The sequence below is a fragment of the Cetorhinus maximus genome, chromosome 1 (assembly GCF_964194155.1).
Source record: "Cetorhinus maximus chromosome 1, sCetMax3.hap1.1, whole genome shotgun sequence".
Lineage (NCBI taxonomy): Eukaryota > Metazoa > Chordata > Chondrichthyes > Lamniformes > Cetorhinidae > Cetorhinus > Cetorhinus maximus.
In genome coordinates this window covers 245,116,794-245,132,019 of record NC_135879.1, presented here as the reverse complement: position 1 = coordinate 245,132,019, position 15,226 = coordinate 245,116,794, and the positions used below count along the sequence as shown (strand labels likewise).

The 15,226-nt window shown below is 47.3% G+C and overlaps 1 protein-coding gene across 3 annotated transcripts in view; it reads right to left on the bottom strand.

Annotated features, from left to right (window-relative positions):
• Window positions 1–14,698, bottom strand: part of LOC144688481 (matrix metalloproteinase-21-like) — a 51,912-nt gene extending 37,214 nt beyond the window's left edge. For 2 of the 3 annotated variants that reach the window (XM_078555108.1, XM_078555087.1), the window contains exons 1-2: window positions 14,514–14,698; window positions 3,259–3,570 (exon numbers count right to left, since the gene is read on the bottom strand). In XM_078555108.1, the coding sequence (XP_078411234.1) occupies window positions 3,259–3,417 (159 nt within the window). In that variant the 5' untranslated portion in view covers window positions 3,418–3,570; window positions 14,514–14,698. The remainder of the gene's footprint in view (window positions 1–3,258; window positions 3,571–14,513) is intronic. The other variant, XM_078555097.1, reaches the window with a different exon arrangement.
• Between the last annotated feature and the right edge of the window lie 528 nt (window positions 14,699–15,226).

Genomic DNA, 15,226 nt, shown 5'->3' with positions numbered 1-15,226 from the left:
GAATTCTATAAAACCATAGCAAAAACCAGGTTGTGGTTAAAAACCCAACTTGTTCTGGTATTGTCCCAACCCCATGAATAAAGAATTTAACAATGCCTGCACGTGGGGTAGATGGAAACCCTCCGGTGGAATTGTCAGACACTGGCTGTGACAGAGTGGGACTTCATGTCAACATGTGAAGGCAGGACAAGAGTAGAGAGTGGACTAGATTTGGAGGAAGATAGTGGTAATGTCAGTAATCCCGGGGCCCAGGCTAATGCCCTGGGGATGTGAGTTCAAATCCCACCATGGCAGCCGGTGCAGGTTAAACTCAATCTGGAATCTAAAGCGAGTCTCAGTAAAATGGTGACCATGAAACTATCATCAATTGTGGTAAACACCCATCTGGTTCACTCATGTTCTTTAGGGAAGGAAATCTGCCATCCTTACCTGGTCTGACCTACATGTGACTCCAGACCCACAGCAATGTGGTTGACTCTTAACTGCCCTCTGAAATGGTCCAGCAAGCCACTCAGTTCAAGGGCAATTAGGGATGGGCAATAAATGCTGGTCTTGCCTGTGACACCCACATCCCATGAAAGAATGTAAATTAAATTAAGATTCAAAGTGGATATGTAGAGAACACTTGCATTTCTATAGTGCCTTTCAAACTCTTTCCAGCAATGAAGTTCGATTAAAGTAAACGGAATCACTATTGTGATGTAGCAACCGTGGCGGAAGGATTGTGTAAACAGGATTGTGACGGATTGTGTAAACAGGATTGTGATAATGAGCAGCTTTTTTTGGAGGTGTTGGATGAAGAATAAATATTGACTCGGGGAAACTGGGAAGAACCAAAATCGTGAGCCTGCGACTTATTATATCAGCCGAAGGAGGCAGATAGGGCCTCACGTTCATGTCCTATACAAAAGACATCATCTCTGGCTGTGCTGTGCTGTCCCACTCTCTCCCCAGAGCACTCTATCAAACCCAAACTAATCCCAAAGGGTGGGGCTCTGGGGTGAGTTTGGAATTGATAAAGGCTATGGGGATGGAGTGGGGCAGTGGGATTAGTTTGGGATTGATACAGGGCTATGGGGATGGAGTGGGGCAGTGGGATTAGTTTGGGATTGATACAGGGCTATGGGGAGAGAGTGGGGCAGTGGGATTAGTTTGGGATTGATACAGGGCTATGGGGAGAGAGTGGGGCAGTGGGATTAGTTTGGGATTGATACAGGGATATGGGGAGAGAACGGAGCAGTGGGATTAGTTTGGGATTGATACAGGGATATGGGGAGAGAGTGGGGCAGTGGGATTAGTTTGGTGATTGATACAGGGCTATGGGGAGAGAGTGGGGCAGTGGGATTAGTTTGGGATTGATACAGGGCTATGGGGAGAGTGGAGCAGTGGGATTAGTTTGGGATTGATACAGGGATATGGGGAGAGAGTGAGGCAGTGGGATTAGTTTGGTGATTGATACAGGGCTATGGGGAGAGTGGGGCAGTGGGATTAGTTTGGGATTGATACAGGGCTATGGGGAGAGAATGGGGCAGTGGGATTAGTTTGGGATTGATATGGGCTATGGGGAGAGAGTGGGGCAGTGGGATTAGTTTGGGATTGATAAAGGCTATGGGGAGAGAGTGGAGCAGTGGGATTAGTTTGGGATTGATAAGGGCAATGGGGAGAGAGTGGGGCAGTGGGATTAGTTTGGTGATTGATACAGGGCTATGGGGAGAGAGTGGGGCAGTGGGATTAGTTTGGGATTGATACAGGGTATGGGGAGGGAGTGAGGCAGTGGGATTAGTTTGGGATTGATACAGGGATATGGGGAGAGTGGGGCAGTGGGATTAGTTTGGGATTGATACAGGGTATGGGGAGGGAGTGAGGCAGTGGGATTAGTTTGGGATTGATACAGGGATATGGGGAGGGAGTGCGATACCGGGATTAGTTTGAGATTGATACAGGGCTATGGGGAGGGAGTGGGATACCGGGATTAGTTTGAGATTGATACAGGGCTATGGGGAGGGAGTGGGATTCCGGGATTAGTATGTGATTGCTGTGGGAAAGAATCCTAAATGACGGGTCAATGGGCCGTAGCCAACTAATCCTGAGTCTCGGGGGTTGTGTTTTCATTTCCAGTGTGATTGTCCTGCTGAAATCAGAGATATTTCAAATAGTCAACCAAATCTCAGGCGCTCTCTCTGTTAACCAAGACCAATGGCTGTGATACATTGGCCGTTTGAGGGTTAAATCTGTTGTGGCAGTTTGAGGGTTCAATCTACTGGACTGGTGATCCAGAGACCCAGGGTGATGCTCTGGGGACCTGGGTTCAAATCCCGCCACAGCAGATGGTGAAGTTTGAATTCAATTAAAATCTGGAATTAAAAGTCTGATGAAACCCACGGAGACATCGATTGTTGTAAAAACCCATCTGGGTTACTAATGCCCTTCAGGGAAGGAAATCTGCCACCCTTACCTGGTCTGGGCCTACATGTGGCTCCACAGCAATGATTCTTAAATGTATCGACCACAGCAACATGGTTAACTCTTTAATGCCCTTTGAACAAGCAATTAGCGACACCCACATCCCACATCCCAAAAAACAGAAGTACAAAAACCCAAAACACAGCACAGGGGCTCAGTGCAGGGGGTTAGGACTGAGAAGCAGAGAAGTTATTTTCAATAGAAGCTTGGTTCAAGCAGATTGTGAACAGTTCTGGCCTCCATGTTACAGCGAGGATACTGAGGCATTGGGGAAGGTGCGATAATGATTTACTGGAATGAACCCGGGGCTGAGAGGTTAGACCCATCAGGAGAGATTGAACTCGCTGGGGCTCCCTTCTCCAGGGGGGTGACCGGATAGATGTCCTTAAAATTGTGAAAGGTTTTGATCAGGCCGACTGGAGAAGGTTATTCCCACCAGCAGCCGAGAGGGGAACTGGGGACCCTCAATGTGAGATAATCACTAACGGATTCAATCGGGAATCCCGGAGAAACCTCTTTACCCGGAGAGTGGGGAGAATGTGGGACTCGCTACCCCCGGGAGTGGTTGAGGCAAATCGTGTTGATACATTCCAGGGGGAAAGATAAACAGGCGAGGGAGAAAGGAATACCGGGTTATATTGATGGGGTGAGGTGAAGAGGGATGGGAGGGAGGGTCTTCATGTTGAGCCATAGACACCCACATGGACCATTTGGGTGAAGTTGCTGTTTCTCCGCTCTCAGTACTTTCCAGTTGGATGTAATCTTTGTGTAATCCCGTGATGTTCTGTGACATACCTGGGCTGATTTAGTAGTCAGGACTGGTCGAGCCCGTGTCCAGACCCTCTCCTGGATATCAGAGTGGTCTCGGCTGTGATAGACCTTCTCAGCCACGCTCATCGCCAGGAGACAGAGGTGGAGGCCCAGGGAAGGCACTCTAGCCCTGAGAGGCTTCATGGTCCTTACAGCTGGGTGACAGTTGTCTGCACAGCTCTCGGTTTCTCCCCAGGTTGACAGGACGGGTAACTTCACTGGGATAAATACTTGGCCGATGACAGTGGGTCCTCACGGTCACGTTTCCAACTCAGCTCCCATCTGAGAGGTGATGGTCTATATGAGAGAGGAAAATCCTAAAGATGTGGGAGCCAAACCATGTGACACCAGCGAGAGGTTATCATTGCCTGCTGTGGATTATCAATGTCCCAGAACCATACAAAACACAGCAAAATGTTCAATTAATCCATCCCATAGCAGCAAAACACCTCAAAGTGCAGGGAATTAGAAAGAGCACAGGAACAGCCAGAGACCATTCAGCCGCTCGAGCCTGTTACACAGGAACAGGAGGAGACCATTCAGCCCCTCGAGCTTGTTACACAGGAACAGGAGGCCATTCAGCCCCTCGAGCCTGTTACACAGGAACAGGAAGAGGCCATTCAGCCTCTCAAGCCTGGTGCAGGGCAATAGGATGAGATCATTTAGCATCTGGAGTTTGATCTAATTCTTAACTCCATTTGACCAGCCTTAGTTTCGTAAGCCTTAATACCCTTATTCAATAATAATCAATCTTAGCTTTCAAATCTTCAATTGACCATCATCCTCATCAGCTTTCTCCTGGGTTGGTGGGTTTGGAGAAACGTCCCATTTGTGTGAGGAAGTGCTTCCTGAGATCATCCCTGAACAGCCTGGCTTGAATGTTAAGATTCTGCTTCGGGGTTCTGGACGCCCCTACCAGAGGAAATCAGTTTCTCTCTACCAACGCTATCAAACCGCTTAGTCATCTTAAACTTCAATTAAATCATCCCTTACTCTTCTACACTCAAGGGATGACAAGCCTCAACTGTGGAACCCGTCCTCGTATTTAACCCTTTTGAAGTATAATTATATTCAGTCACACAACAAGCAAGAAATACACAACACACAGTCACACATTTACACCCTACAGTCAGACACACAGTGACGTACAGACACACGCACACACACACTCAGACTACACCGCACTACATTCATGCCACACAAGTGTCAGGCAATGACCATATCCAACAAGATAGAATCCAACCATCGCCCCATGACATTCAATGGCATTACCATCACAGAATCCCCCACTAACACACCCTGAAGGTTACCATTGACCAGAAACTGAACTGGACTAGCCATATAAATACTGTGGCTACAAGAGCAGGTCAGAGGCTAGGAATCCTGTGACGAGTAACTCACCTCCTGACTCCCCAAAGCCTGTTCACCATCTACAAGGCACAAGTCAGGAGTGTGATGGAATACTCCCCACTTGCCTGGATGAGTGCAGCTCCCACAACACTCAAGAAGCTCAACACCATCCAGGACAAAGCAGCCCGCTTGATTGGCACCCCATCCACAAACATTCACTCCCTCCACCACCGACGTATAGTGGCAGCAGTGTGTACCATCTACAAGATGCACTGCAGGAATTCACCAAGGCTCCTTCGACAGCACCTTCCAAACACACGACCACTACCATCTAGAAGGACAAGGGTAGCAGACGCATGGGAACACCACCACCTGGAAGTTCCCCTCCAAGTCACTCACCATCCTGACTTGAAAATATATCGCCGTTCCTTCACTGTCGCCGGGTCAAAATCCTGGAACTCCCTCCTTAACAGCACTGTGGGTGTACCTACACCACAGGGATTGCAGTGGTTCAAGAAGGCTGCTCACCACCACCTTCTCAAGGGCAATTAGGGGTGGGCAATAAATGCTGGCCCAGCCAACGAAGCCCACACTCCATGGCTGAATAAAAAAAAACACACATTCACATACACACTCCACAAAGACATACACACACACGCACATGCACACACTCTCCATACACACACATACTCCACACACACATGCACACACTCACTCCATGCACACACACAGACACTCCACACACACTCATTCCACACAAAAACACACACACACACATACACTCCACGCAAACTGCACACACACACCCACAAACATGACACTCCACACATACACACACAGACGCACACTCCATGCACATAGAAACATAGAAACTAGGAGTAGGAGTAGGCCATTCAGCCCTTCGAGCCTGCTCCGCCATTCATTATGATCATGGCTGATCATCCAACTCAATAGCCTGCTCCCGCTTTCTCCCCATACCCTTTGATCCCTTTCGCCCCAAGAGCTATATCTAACTCCTCCTTGAAAACATACAATGTTTTGGTCTCAACTACTTTCTGTGGTAATGAATTCCACAGGCTCACCACTCTCTGGGTGAAGAAATTTCCCCTCATCTCAGTCCTAAATGGTCTACCCCATATCCTCAAACTGTGACCCCTGGTTCTGGACTCCCCCACCATCGGGAACATCCTTCCTGCATCTACCCTGTCTAGTCCTGGTAGAATTTTACAGGTTTCTATGAGATTCCCCCCTCATTCTTCTGAACTCCAGCAAATATAATCCTAATCGACTCAATCTCTCCTCATATGTCAGTCCCGCCATCCCAGGAATCAGTCGGGTAAACCTTCGCTGCTCTCCCTCTATAGCAAGTACATCCTTCCTCAGATAAGGAGACCAAAACTGCACACAATATTCCAGGTGTGGTCTCACCAAGGCCCTGTACAATTGCAGCAAGACATCCCTATTCCTGTACTCGAATCCTCTGGCTATGAAGGCCAACATACCATTTGCCTTCTTTACCGCCTGCTGCACCTGCATGCTTACCTTCAGCGACTGGTGTACAAGGACACCCAGGTCTCGTTGCACATTCCCCTCTCTCAATTTATAGCCATTCAGATAATAATCTGCTTTCCTGTTTTTGCTACCAAAATGGATAACCTCACATTTATCCACATTATACTGCATCTGCCATGCATTTGCCCACTCACTCAGCTTGTCCAAATCACACTGAAGCATCTCTGCATCCTTCTCACAGCTCACCCTCCCACCCAGCTTTGTGTCATCTGCAAATTTGGAGATATTACATTTAGCTCCCTCATCTAAATCATTAATATATATTGTGAATAGCTGGGGTCTCAGCACCGACCCCTGCGGTACCCCACTAGTCACTGCCTGCCATTCGGAAAAAGACCCGTTTATTCCTACTCTTTGTTTCCTGTCTGCCAACCAGTTTTCTATCCATCTCAATACACTACCCCCAATCCCATGTGCTTTAATTTTACATGCCAATCTCTTATGTGGGACTTTGTCGAAAGCCTTCTGAAAGTCCAAATAAACCACATCCACTGGCTCCCTCTCATCAACTCTACTTGTTACATTCTCGAAAAATTCCAGATTTGTCAAACATGATTTCACTTTCATAAATCCATGCTGACTCTGTCCGATTCTGCCACTGTTTTCCACGTGCTCAGCTATTAAATCTTTTATAATGGACTCTAGAATTTTCCCCACTACTGACATCAGGCTGACTGGTCTTTAATTCCCTGTTTTCTCTCTGCCTCCCTTTTTAAATAGTGGGGTTACATTAGCTCCCCTCCAATCTGTAGGAACTGTTCCAGAGTCTATAGCATCTCGGAAGATGACCACCAATGCATCCACTATTTCTAGGGCCACTTCCTTAAATACTCTGGGATGTAGATTAACAGGCTCCGGGGATTTATCGGCCTTCAATCCCATCAATTTCTCCAACACCATTTCCCTACTAATACTGATTTCTTTCAGTTCCTCCCTCTCACTAAACCCTGTGTTCCTCAACATTTCGGGTATGTTATTTGTGTCCTCCTTTGTGAAGACAGAACCAAAGTATGTATTTAGGTCAGCCATTTCTTTGTTCCCCATTATAAATTCACCTGTTTCTGACTGTAAGGGACCTACATTTGTCTTCACCAGTCTTTTTCTCTCCACATACCTATAGAAACTTTTACAATCAGTTTTTATATTCCCTGCAAGCTTACTCTTGTACTCTATTTTCCCCTTCTTAATCAATCCCTTGGTCCTCCTTTGCTGAATTCTAAACTGTTCCCAATCCTCAGGTCTGTTGTTTTTTCTGGCCAATTTGTATGCCTCTTCCTTGCATCTAATACTATCTCTAACTTCCCTTGTAAGCCATGGTTTGGCCACCTTTCCTGTTTTACTTTTGCACCAGACAGGAATAAACAATTGTCGCAGTTCACCCATGTGCTCTTTGAATGTTTGCCATTGCCTATCCACTGTCATCCCTTTAAGTAACGTTTCCCAATCCATCATAGCCAACTCTCGCCTCAAACCATTGTAGTTTCCTTTATTAAGATTCAAGACCCAAGTCTCAGAATCAACTACATCACTCTCCATCTTGATGAAGAATTCTATCATACTATGGTCACTCATCCCCAAGGGGCCTCGCACAACTAGATTGCCAATTATTCCTTTCTCATTACACAATACCCAGTCTAGGATGGGCTGTTCTTTAGTTGGTTCCTCAATGTATTGGTCCAGAAAAACATCCCGTATACACTCCAGGAATTTCTCCTCTACGGTATTGATATTAATTTGATTTGCCCAATCTATGTGCAGATTAAAGTCACCCATAATTACAGATGTTCCTTTATTGCATGCATCTCTAATTTCCTGCTTAATGCCATTCCCAACATCACCACTACAGTTTGGGGGTCTATATACAACCCCTGCTAACGTTTTTTGCCCCTTAGTGTTTCTCAGCAGCTCTACCGATACAGATTCCACATCGTCAGAGCTAATATCCGTTAATTTCCTCTTTAACCAGCAATGCAACTCCACCGCCTTTTCCTTTTTGTCTGTCCTTCCTAAATACTGAATACCCCTGGATGTTCAGTTCCCATCCCTGGTCACCCTGCAGCCATGTCTCCGTAATCCCGACTATATCATACCTGTTTACATCTATTTGTGCAGTTAATTCATCCACTTTATTGTGAATGTTCCTCGCGTTAAGGCACAAAGCCTTAAGGCTTGTCTTTTTAACAATACTTGTCCCGTTCCCACTATTTTTCACTGAGGCCCTGTTTGATTCTTGCCCTTGATTTCTCTGACTATCACTTTTCTTATTCCCCTTTCTAACACACTCACATTCACACTCAGAGTCTCACACACGCAAACACTCTCACACACTGTGCACGCAAACACTCTCACACACTGTGCATGCACACACACTCACACACTGTGCACGCACACACACTCACACACTGTGCATGCACACACACTCACACACTGTGCATGCACACACACTCACACACTGTGCACGCAAACACTCTCACACACTGTGCATGCACACACTTTCACACACTGTGCACGCACACACTTTCACACACTGTGCACGCACACACTTTCACACACTGTGCACGCACACACACTCTCACACACTGTGCACGCACACACACTCTCACACACTGTGCACGCACACACACACACACACACACTGTGCACGCACACACACTCTCACACACTGTGCACGCACACACACACTCACACAATCACACTCACACACAGACTCTTACTGAAATACTGATTGGGTGGGTGGGTGGGTGGTTGGGTAGGGTCAGATCTTCCCTTATTCAGAAACTGCGGTTTTGAAGTTGAAGAAAAACGCTCCTTTGTCAGGGTGCGTGTTTCACACACATGCTTAAACTGTTATATTGCAGTTTGAAATAGGGTTGACTTCATTGTCTCACTCAGCCTCTCCTGCGTGGGAGCCTGAAGTTTAGGGTACAGACTGACTCTGTCAATGCCTTACCCAACCACCCACCCTTCCAACACGATCCCTGGTGAGTGCACGGAGAGGTCAGTCAAAGGTTGGTCTTTATCTCAATGGGATGGATGTTATGTTACACAGCCCCCGGTTAGACCCCACCTAGATTAGCTGCATTTAGTTTTATGTATCTCACCTCAGGAATGTCAGTATTTATATCCAGAGGTTTCGAATATAAAGAGGACAATGGTTCACTAAAGCTATGCAAATCTCTGCATAGACCATATTTGGACAGTTCTGGGCACTGACTCTAGGAACAATGCAGTGGCCTTGGAAAGTGAGCAGATCCACCAGAATATTTTTTTTTGTTGAATTTATGGGATGTGCGTGTGCTCCATCCCTAATTGCCCTTGAGAAGGTGGTGGTGAGCTGCCTTCTTGAACCGCTGCAGTCCATGTGGTGTAGGTACACCCACAGTGCTATTGGGGAGGGAGTTCCAGGATTTTGACCCAGCGACAGTGAAGGAACGGCGATATATTTCCAAGTCAGGATGGTGAATGACTTGGAGGGGAACTTCCAGGTGGTGGTGTTCCCATCTATCTGCTGCCCTTGTCCTTCTAGATGGTAGTGGTCATGGGTTTGGAAGGTGCTGTCTAAGGAGCCTTGGTGAATTCCTGCAGTGCATCTTGTAGATGGTACACACTGCTGCTACTGTGTGTTGGTGGTGGAGGGAGAGAATATTTGTAGAAGTGGTGCCAATAAAGTGGGCTGCTTTGTCCTGGATGGTGTTAAGTTTCTTGAGTGTTGTGGGAGCTGCACTCATCCAGGCAAGTGGGGAGTATTCCATCACACTCCTGACTTGTGTCTTGTAGATGGTGGACAGGCTTTGGGGAGTCAGGAGGTGAGTTACTCACTGCAGGATTCCCAGCCTCTGACCTGCTCTTGTAGCCACAATATTTATATGGCCAGTCCAGTTCAGTTTCTGGTCAATGGTAACCCCCAGGATTTTGTTAGTGGGGGATTCAGTGATGGTGATGCCATTGAATATCAAGGGGCGGTGGTTAGATTCTCTCTTGTTGGAGATGGTCATTGCCTGGCACTTGTGTGGCACGAATGTTACTTGCCACTTGTCAGCCCAAGCCTGGATATTGTCCAGATCTTGCTGCATTTAGACATGGACTGCTTCAGTATTTGAGGAGTTGTGAATGGTGCTGACCATTGTGCAACCATCAGCGAACATCCCACTTCTGACCTTATGATGGAAGGAAGGTCATTGATGAAGCAGCTGAAGATGGTTGGGCTGAGGACACTACCCTGAGGAACTCCTGCAGTGATGTCCTGAAGCCGAGGTGACTGATCTCCAACAACCACACCCACCTTAGTCACAGAGTCATAGAGGTCTACAGCACAGAAAAAGGCCCTTCGTCCCATCGAGTCTGTGCCAGTCAAACAAGTACCTAACCCCCTTTGTGCTAGGCATGACACCAACCAGTGGAGTCTTAATTTCCAGAATATTACCAGGGCTCCAAATGTTAGATAATGGGGAGAGGTTGCATAAACTAGGTTTGTATTCCCTGAAATATTGATTATTAAGGGGTGATTTAATTGAGGCCTTTGGGATTTTGAAAGGAATTGGGATAGAATGCACAGGAACAGGAGGAGGCCATTCAACCCCTCGAGCCTGTGCCATCATTCAGTGAGATGGTGGTTGATCTGTGCGTACACCCACCTTTGACCCATAACCGTAGCCACTTAGTAACAAAAAAAATCTCAGCTTCAAAATAAATAATCTATCAAGTATCAATCACCGATTGTGGGAGAGAGTTCCAACTTTTCTCACTCCTTCGGTGTGGAAATGTTTCCTCCTGTGACCTGCCTGAGTTTAATCTTTACACAATGTCCCCTAGTCAGGTACAATGGATATAGTTACTCGCTCCCCTATCAGTTCCCCTTAATAGCTTGAATTTCGAACAAATCGCCCCTTAATCTTCTAAATTCCATGGGATTAGAACCCAACCATCTTCCTTTGTATGAGGTATGATCCAGCAAGTGGAGTGATCATAGCTATTTAGCCCGTGGGTCAGAATCCTCTCTTTATTTGCTGTTTGTTTAACGTGTGATTATGTAAAATTAAGCTACAGATATTGTGACTCTAGAATATTCTGTTCCTGCCAACTTTTTTTTTGAAGGGTAAGACAAAAAGCGTTGTTTTTTAAAAAAAAAAAATTCACTCACGGGATGTGGGCGTCACTGTCCAGGCCGGCGTTTATTGAGACGCCCTCTTGACAACTGAATGACTTGCTCGGCCATCTTGGAGAGCAGTTACGAATCGACCATGTCACTGCGGGTCGGTCGTCATGTAGCATGTAAGGCCAGACCGGGTAAGGATGGCCGATTTCCTTCCTTAAAGGGCATTGGTGAATCAGATGTTGTTTTTTTTTAAAAAAAAAACAGCAATCCGGGAGTGGCGTTGGTCACCGTTACTGACATTAAATTTTCTTAAAAATCCTGCGCTGAACTTATCAATTGAAATTAAATCCTCCGGCTGTCATGGTGCGATTTGATCTCGTGTCTCTGGATCATTAAGACTAGGCCTAGTGGATTAACTAGTCCAGCAGCATATCCACGATGCTATTGTACACATCCATAAGTGAGCGTGACACCATTTAGTATTGAGATCTGCATCACTATCGTTCCATTATACCGGAAAATCAAAGTGGGCAGGGCTTTGGATATTTTAAGGAGACGAGGAACAGAATTTAGCCTCATGTCCCTTTAGTCTACCGTTGTTGAGTAAACACTGTGAGTTCACACCTCCGTCACTGGTGAGACTGAAGATATTCTGGATCCATAGCTTGCTGCCTGGGAGGTGTTTTTACACCACCTTTGTAAGTTGAGCGTGATCATGAAAGGTGATAGATGAGTATCAAATAGATTGCTTTCTGTTAGAGGGAAACACAACAAGTACAAGAACGAGAACTGGATCTAATAGTTTTCATAAGGGACTTTCACTGTCACTATGAACACTGGGATGGCCCACCTTTCATATTTCTTCATAGTTATCTTGCCTTTCACAAAGAAGATGACTCCAGAGTTCTACAGCAGAGAGGTGAGCGAGTGAGCAGCATGGGGTAGGAGGGAAAATCAGCATGATGGCATTTGAAGGGAATGTGGTCACTGGGGAGAGGTTCAAAAATGAGGTGAGAGTGACTGCCCTTGACCGAGTGTGGCATCAAGGAGCCCCAGCAAAACTGGAGTCAATGGGAATCAGGAGGACAGGTCTCCACTGTTAGAGTCATACCCAGCACAAAGGAAGATGGTTGTGTTTGTTGGAGGTCAGTCACCTCAGCTCCAGGACATCACTGCAGGAGTTCCTCAGGGTAGTGTCCTCGGCCCAACCATCTTCAGCTGCTTCATCAATGACCTTCCTTCCATCGTAAGGTCAGAAGTGGGGATGTTCGCTGATGATTGCACAATGTTCAGCACCAAGCACGACTCCTCAGATACTGAAGCAGTCCATGTCCAAATGCAGCAAGACCTGGACAATATTCAGGCCACACAGGTGCCAGACAATGACCATCTCCAACAAGAGAGAATCTAATTTCAAAGTCGCACAACCCTCTGAGAGAAAAAAATTCTCCTCGTCTCTGTCCTAAAAGGGCGACCCCTAATTTTAAAACAGTGCCCCCTAGTTCTGGACTCACTCACAAGAGGAAACATCCTTTCCACGTTCACCTTTTCAAGACCGTTCAGGATCTTGTATAACTTCAATCAAATCACCCCTCACTCTTCTAAACTCGAGTGGAAACAAGCCCAGTCTGTCCAACCTTTCCTCATAAGACAACCCACTCATTCCAGGTATCAATCTAATAAACCTCCTCTGAACTGCCTCCAATGCATTTACATACAATGGCTGAATCATCCACTATCAACATCCTGGGGGTTACTGTTACCCAGAGGGGAGGTGGTGGGGTAGTGATGTTGTCATTGGGCTAGTAATCAGAAATCCAGAGTAATGGGCCTGGGTTCAAATCCCATCATGGCAGAATGAATTTGAATTCAATTATATAAAAATCTGGAATTAAAAGTGTAACGATAACTGAAACCATTGTCTTATTTTGTAAAAATGTTCCTTTAGAGAAGGAAATCTGCTGCTCTTACCTGGTCTGGCCTACGTGTGACTCCAGACCCTGACTCTGGTATGCCCGGAAGCTACACCACATGGACTGCAGCGGTTCGAGGCGGCAGCTCACCACCACCTTCTCAAGGGCAACTAGGGATGGGCAATAAATGCTGGCCCAGCCAGAGAGACCCACATCCCATAAATAAAACAAAAACTGAATTGGCCATAGAAATACCATGGCTACAAGAGCAGGTCAGAGGCTAGGCATTCTGTGGAGAGTAACTCACCCCCTGACTCCCCAAAGCCTGTCCACCATCTACAAGGCACAAGTCAGGAGTGTGATGGAATACTCCCCAGTTGCCTGGATGAGTGCAACTCCCACACTCAAGGAGTTTGACACCATCCAGGACAAAGCAACCCACTTGACTGGCACCACATCCATAAACATTCGCTCCCTCCTCTCCACTCCCTCCCCTCCCCCTCACCATCCCCTCCTCTCAACCCCTTGCCCTCTCCCTCACCATCCCCTCCTCTCCACCCCTTCCCCACTCCCTCACCATCCCCTCTTCTCAACCCCTCCTCTCTCCCTCACCATTCACTCCTCTCCACCCCCTCACTTCTCCCTCACCATTCTCTCCTCTCCACCCCCTCCCCTCTCCCTCACCATCCCTCCTACCCACACCCCTCCTCTCTCCCTCATTCCCTTGCCTCCTCCCCACCCACCCTCTCTGCCTCAGCCCCTTCCCTCCTCTTCCCTATCCCTTCCCTCTCCATCCCCAAAGCTTCCTCATTCTCCCCCTCTCTCTTCCTACCCTCCCTCCCCTTTACCCTCTCCTCCCTCTCTCGTTGTCCCCTGGCTCTGACTTCCAGAGGGGCAGTGAATGAGGGAGGGAGGGAGAGAAGCCTGAGACAGGAGGTTGGGAGGTGGTGGGTAGGACAAATCCAATTGGCTGTGCCTGTGCACTGCCTGATGGATGTTCCAGGTCGGACTGTGTCCGGAGTCTCCCAGTGAGGAAGAGCTGTCAGGTGTGGGAAGCCAAGAGATGGAAATCTTCAAGTAGGATTTTGTTACTTGGAATTTTCTTATGGTGTTAAATCTTACCTCCTGCCCTGTGATTACCCTACTGGCCTCTCTTGGATAGTTGCCATTACATACTCATGCATATCATCAACTTTATTTCCTGAATGTTTACTCTTGTTGTATGCGATTACACGACTTGAATTCCTTTAGTGCTTGGTAAACACATTCTGCGATGCTGTGGGTCACAGAGTTACAGAGAAAAGACTTACTGACAACAGGCGTCCATCTATAGTCTGCAGTGTCCAGCTGGTGGTCTTACAGATCGACCCACCTCTTTGCAAGCTGATGTATCCGCAGGCAGACTGACAGGAGAATTCGTCCGTCTCACTCTACTCCTCTCTCCCACTCCCTGTCTCTCTCTCCCACTCCGTCTATCTATCTCCTGCTCCCTATCTCTCTCCTCCCCCACTCCCCGTCTCTCTATCTCCTGCACCCTGTCTCTCCCCCTCTCTCCCGCTCCCTGCCTCTATATCCAGTTCCCAGTCTCTCTATCTCCCGTATGCTGTCTCTCTCCCTCTCTCCTGCTCCCTGAACTTTCCCTCTCTCCTATTCCGTCTCTATCTCTCTCCCATTCCCTGCATCTCTTGCAACATCTATTTCTATCTACACCGGTCACTCTCTCTCTCTCGCTCCCTATACTTTCTCTCCGCCTGTATCTCTCTTTTACTCTCTTATTCTAACTGAATCACACTGGGTGCCATACCGATGTGTTGTCTGTCCCTTTTACCTTCTCTTGGTCTTTATCAATCTGAACTGTCTCCTCTCTCTCTCATTCTCACTTGCCTTCTCGCTGTCTTTCTCCTGCCTCCGTCTATCTCTGTCCCCTCAGCACTGGCTCTCCACTTGCTGTACCATCCTCCTGTGTACTTTAGTCAGAAAGCACCTCACGGTGAAGGGCCTCAAACCCGACACCGGTGAGCAA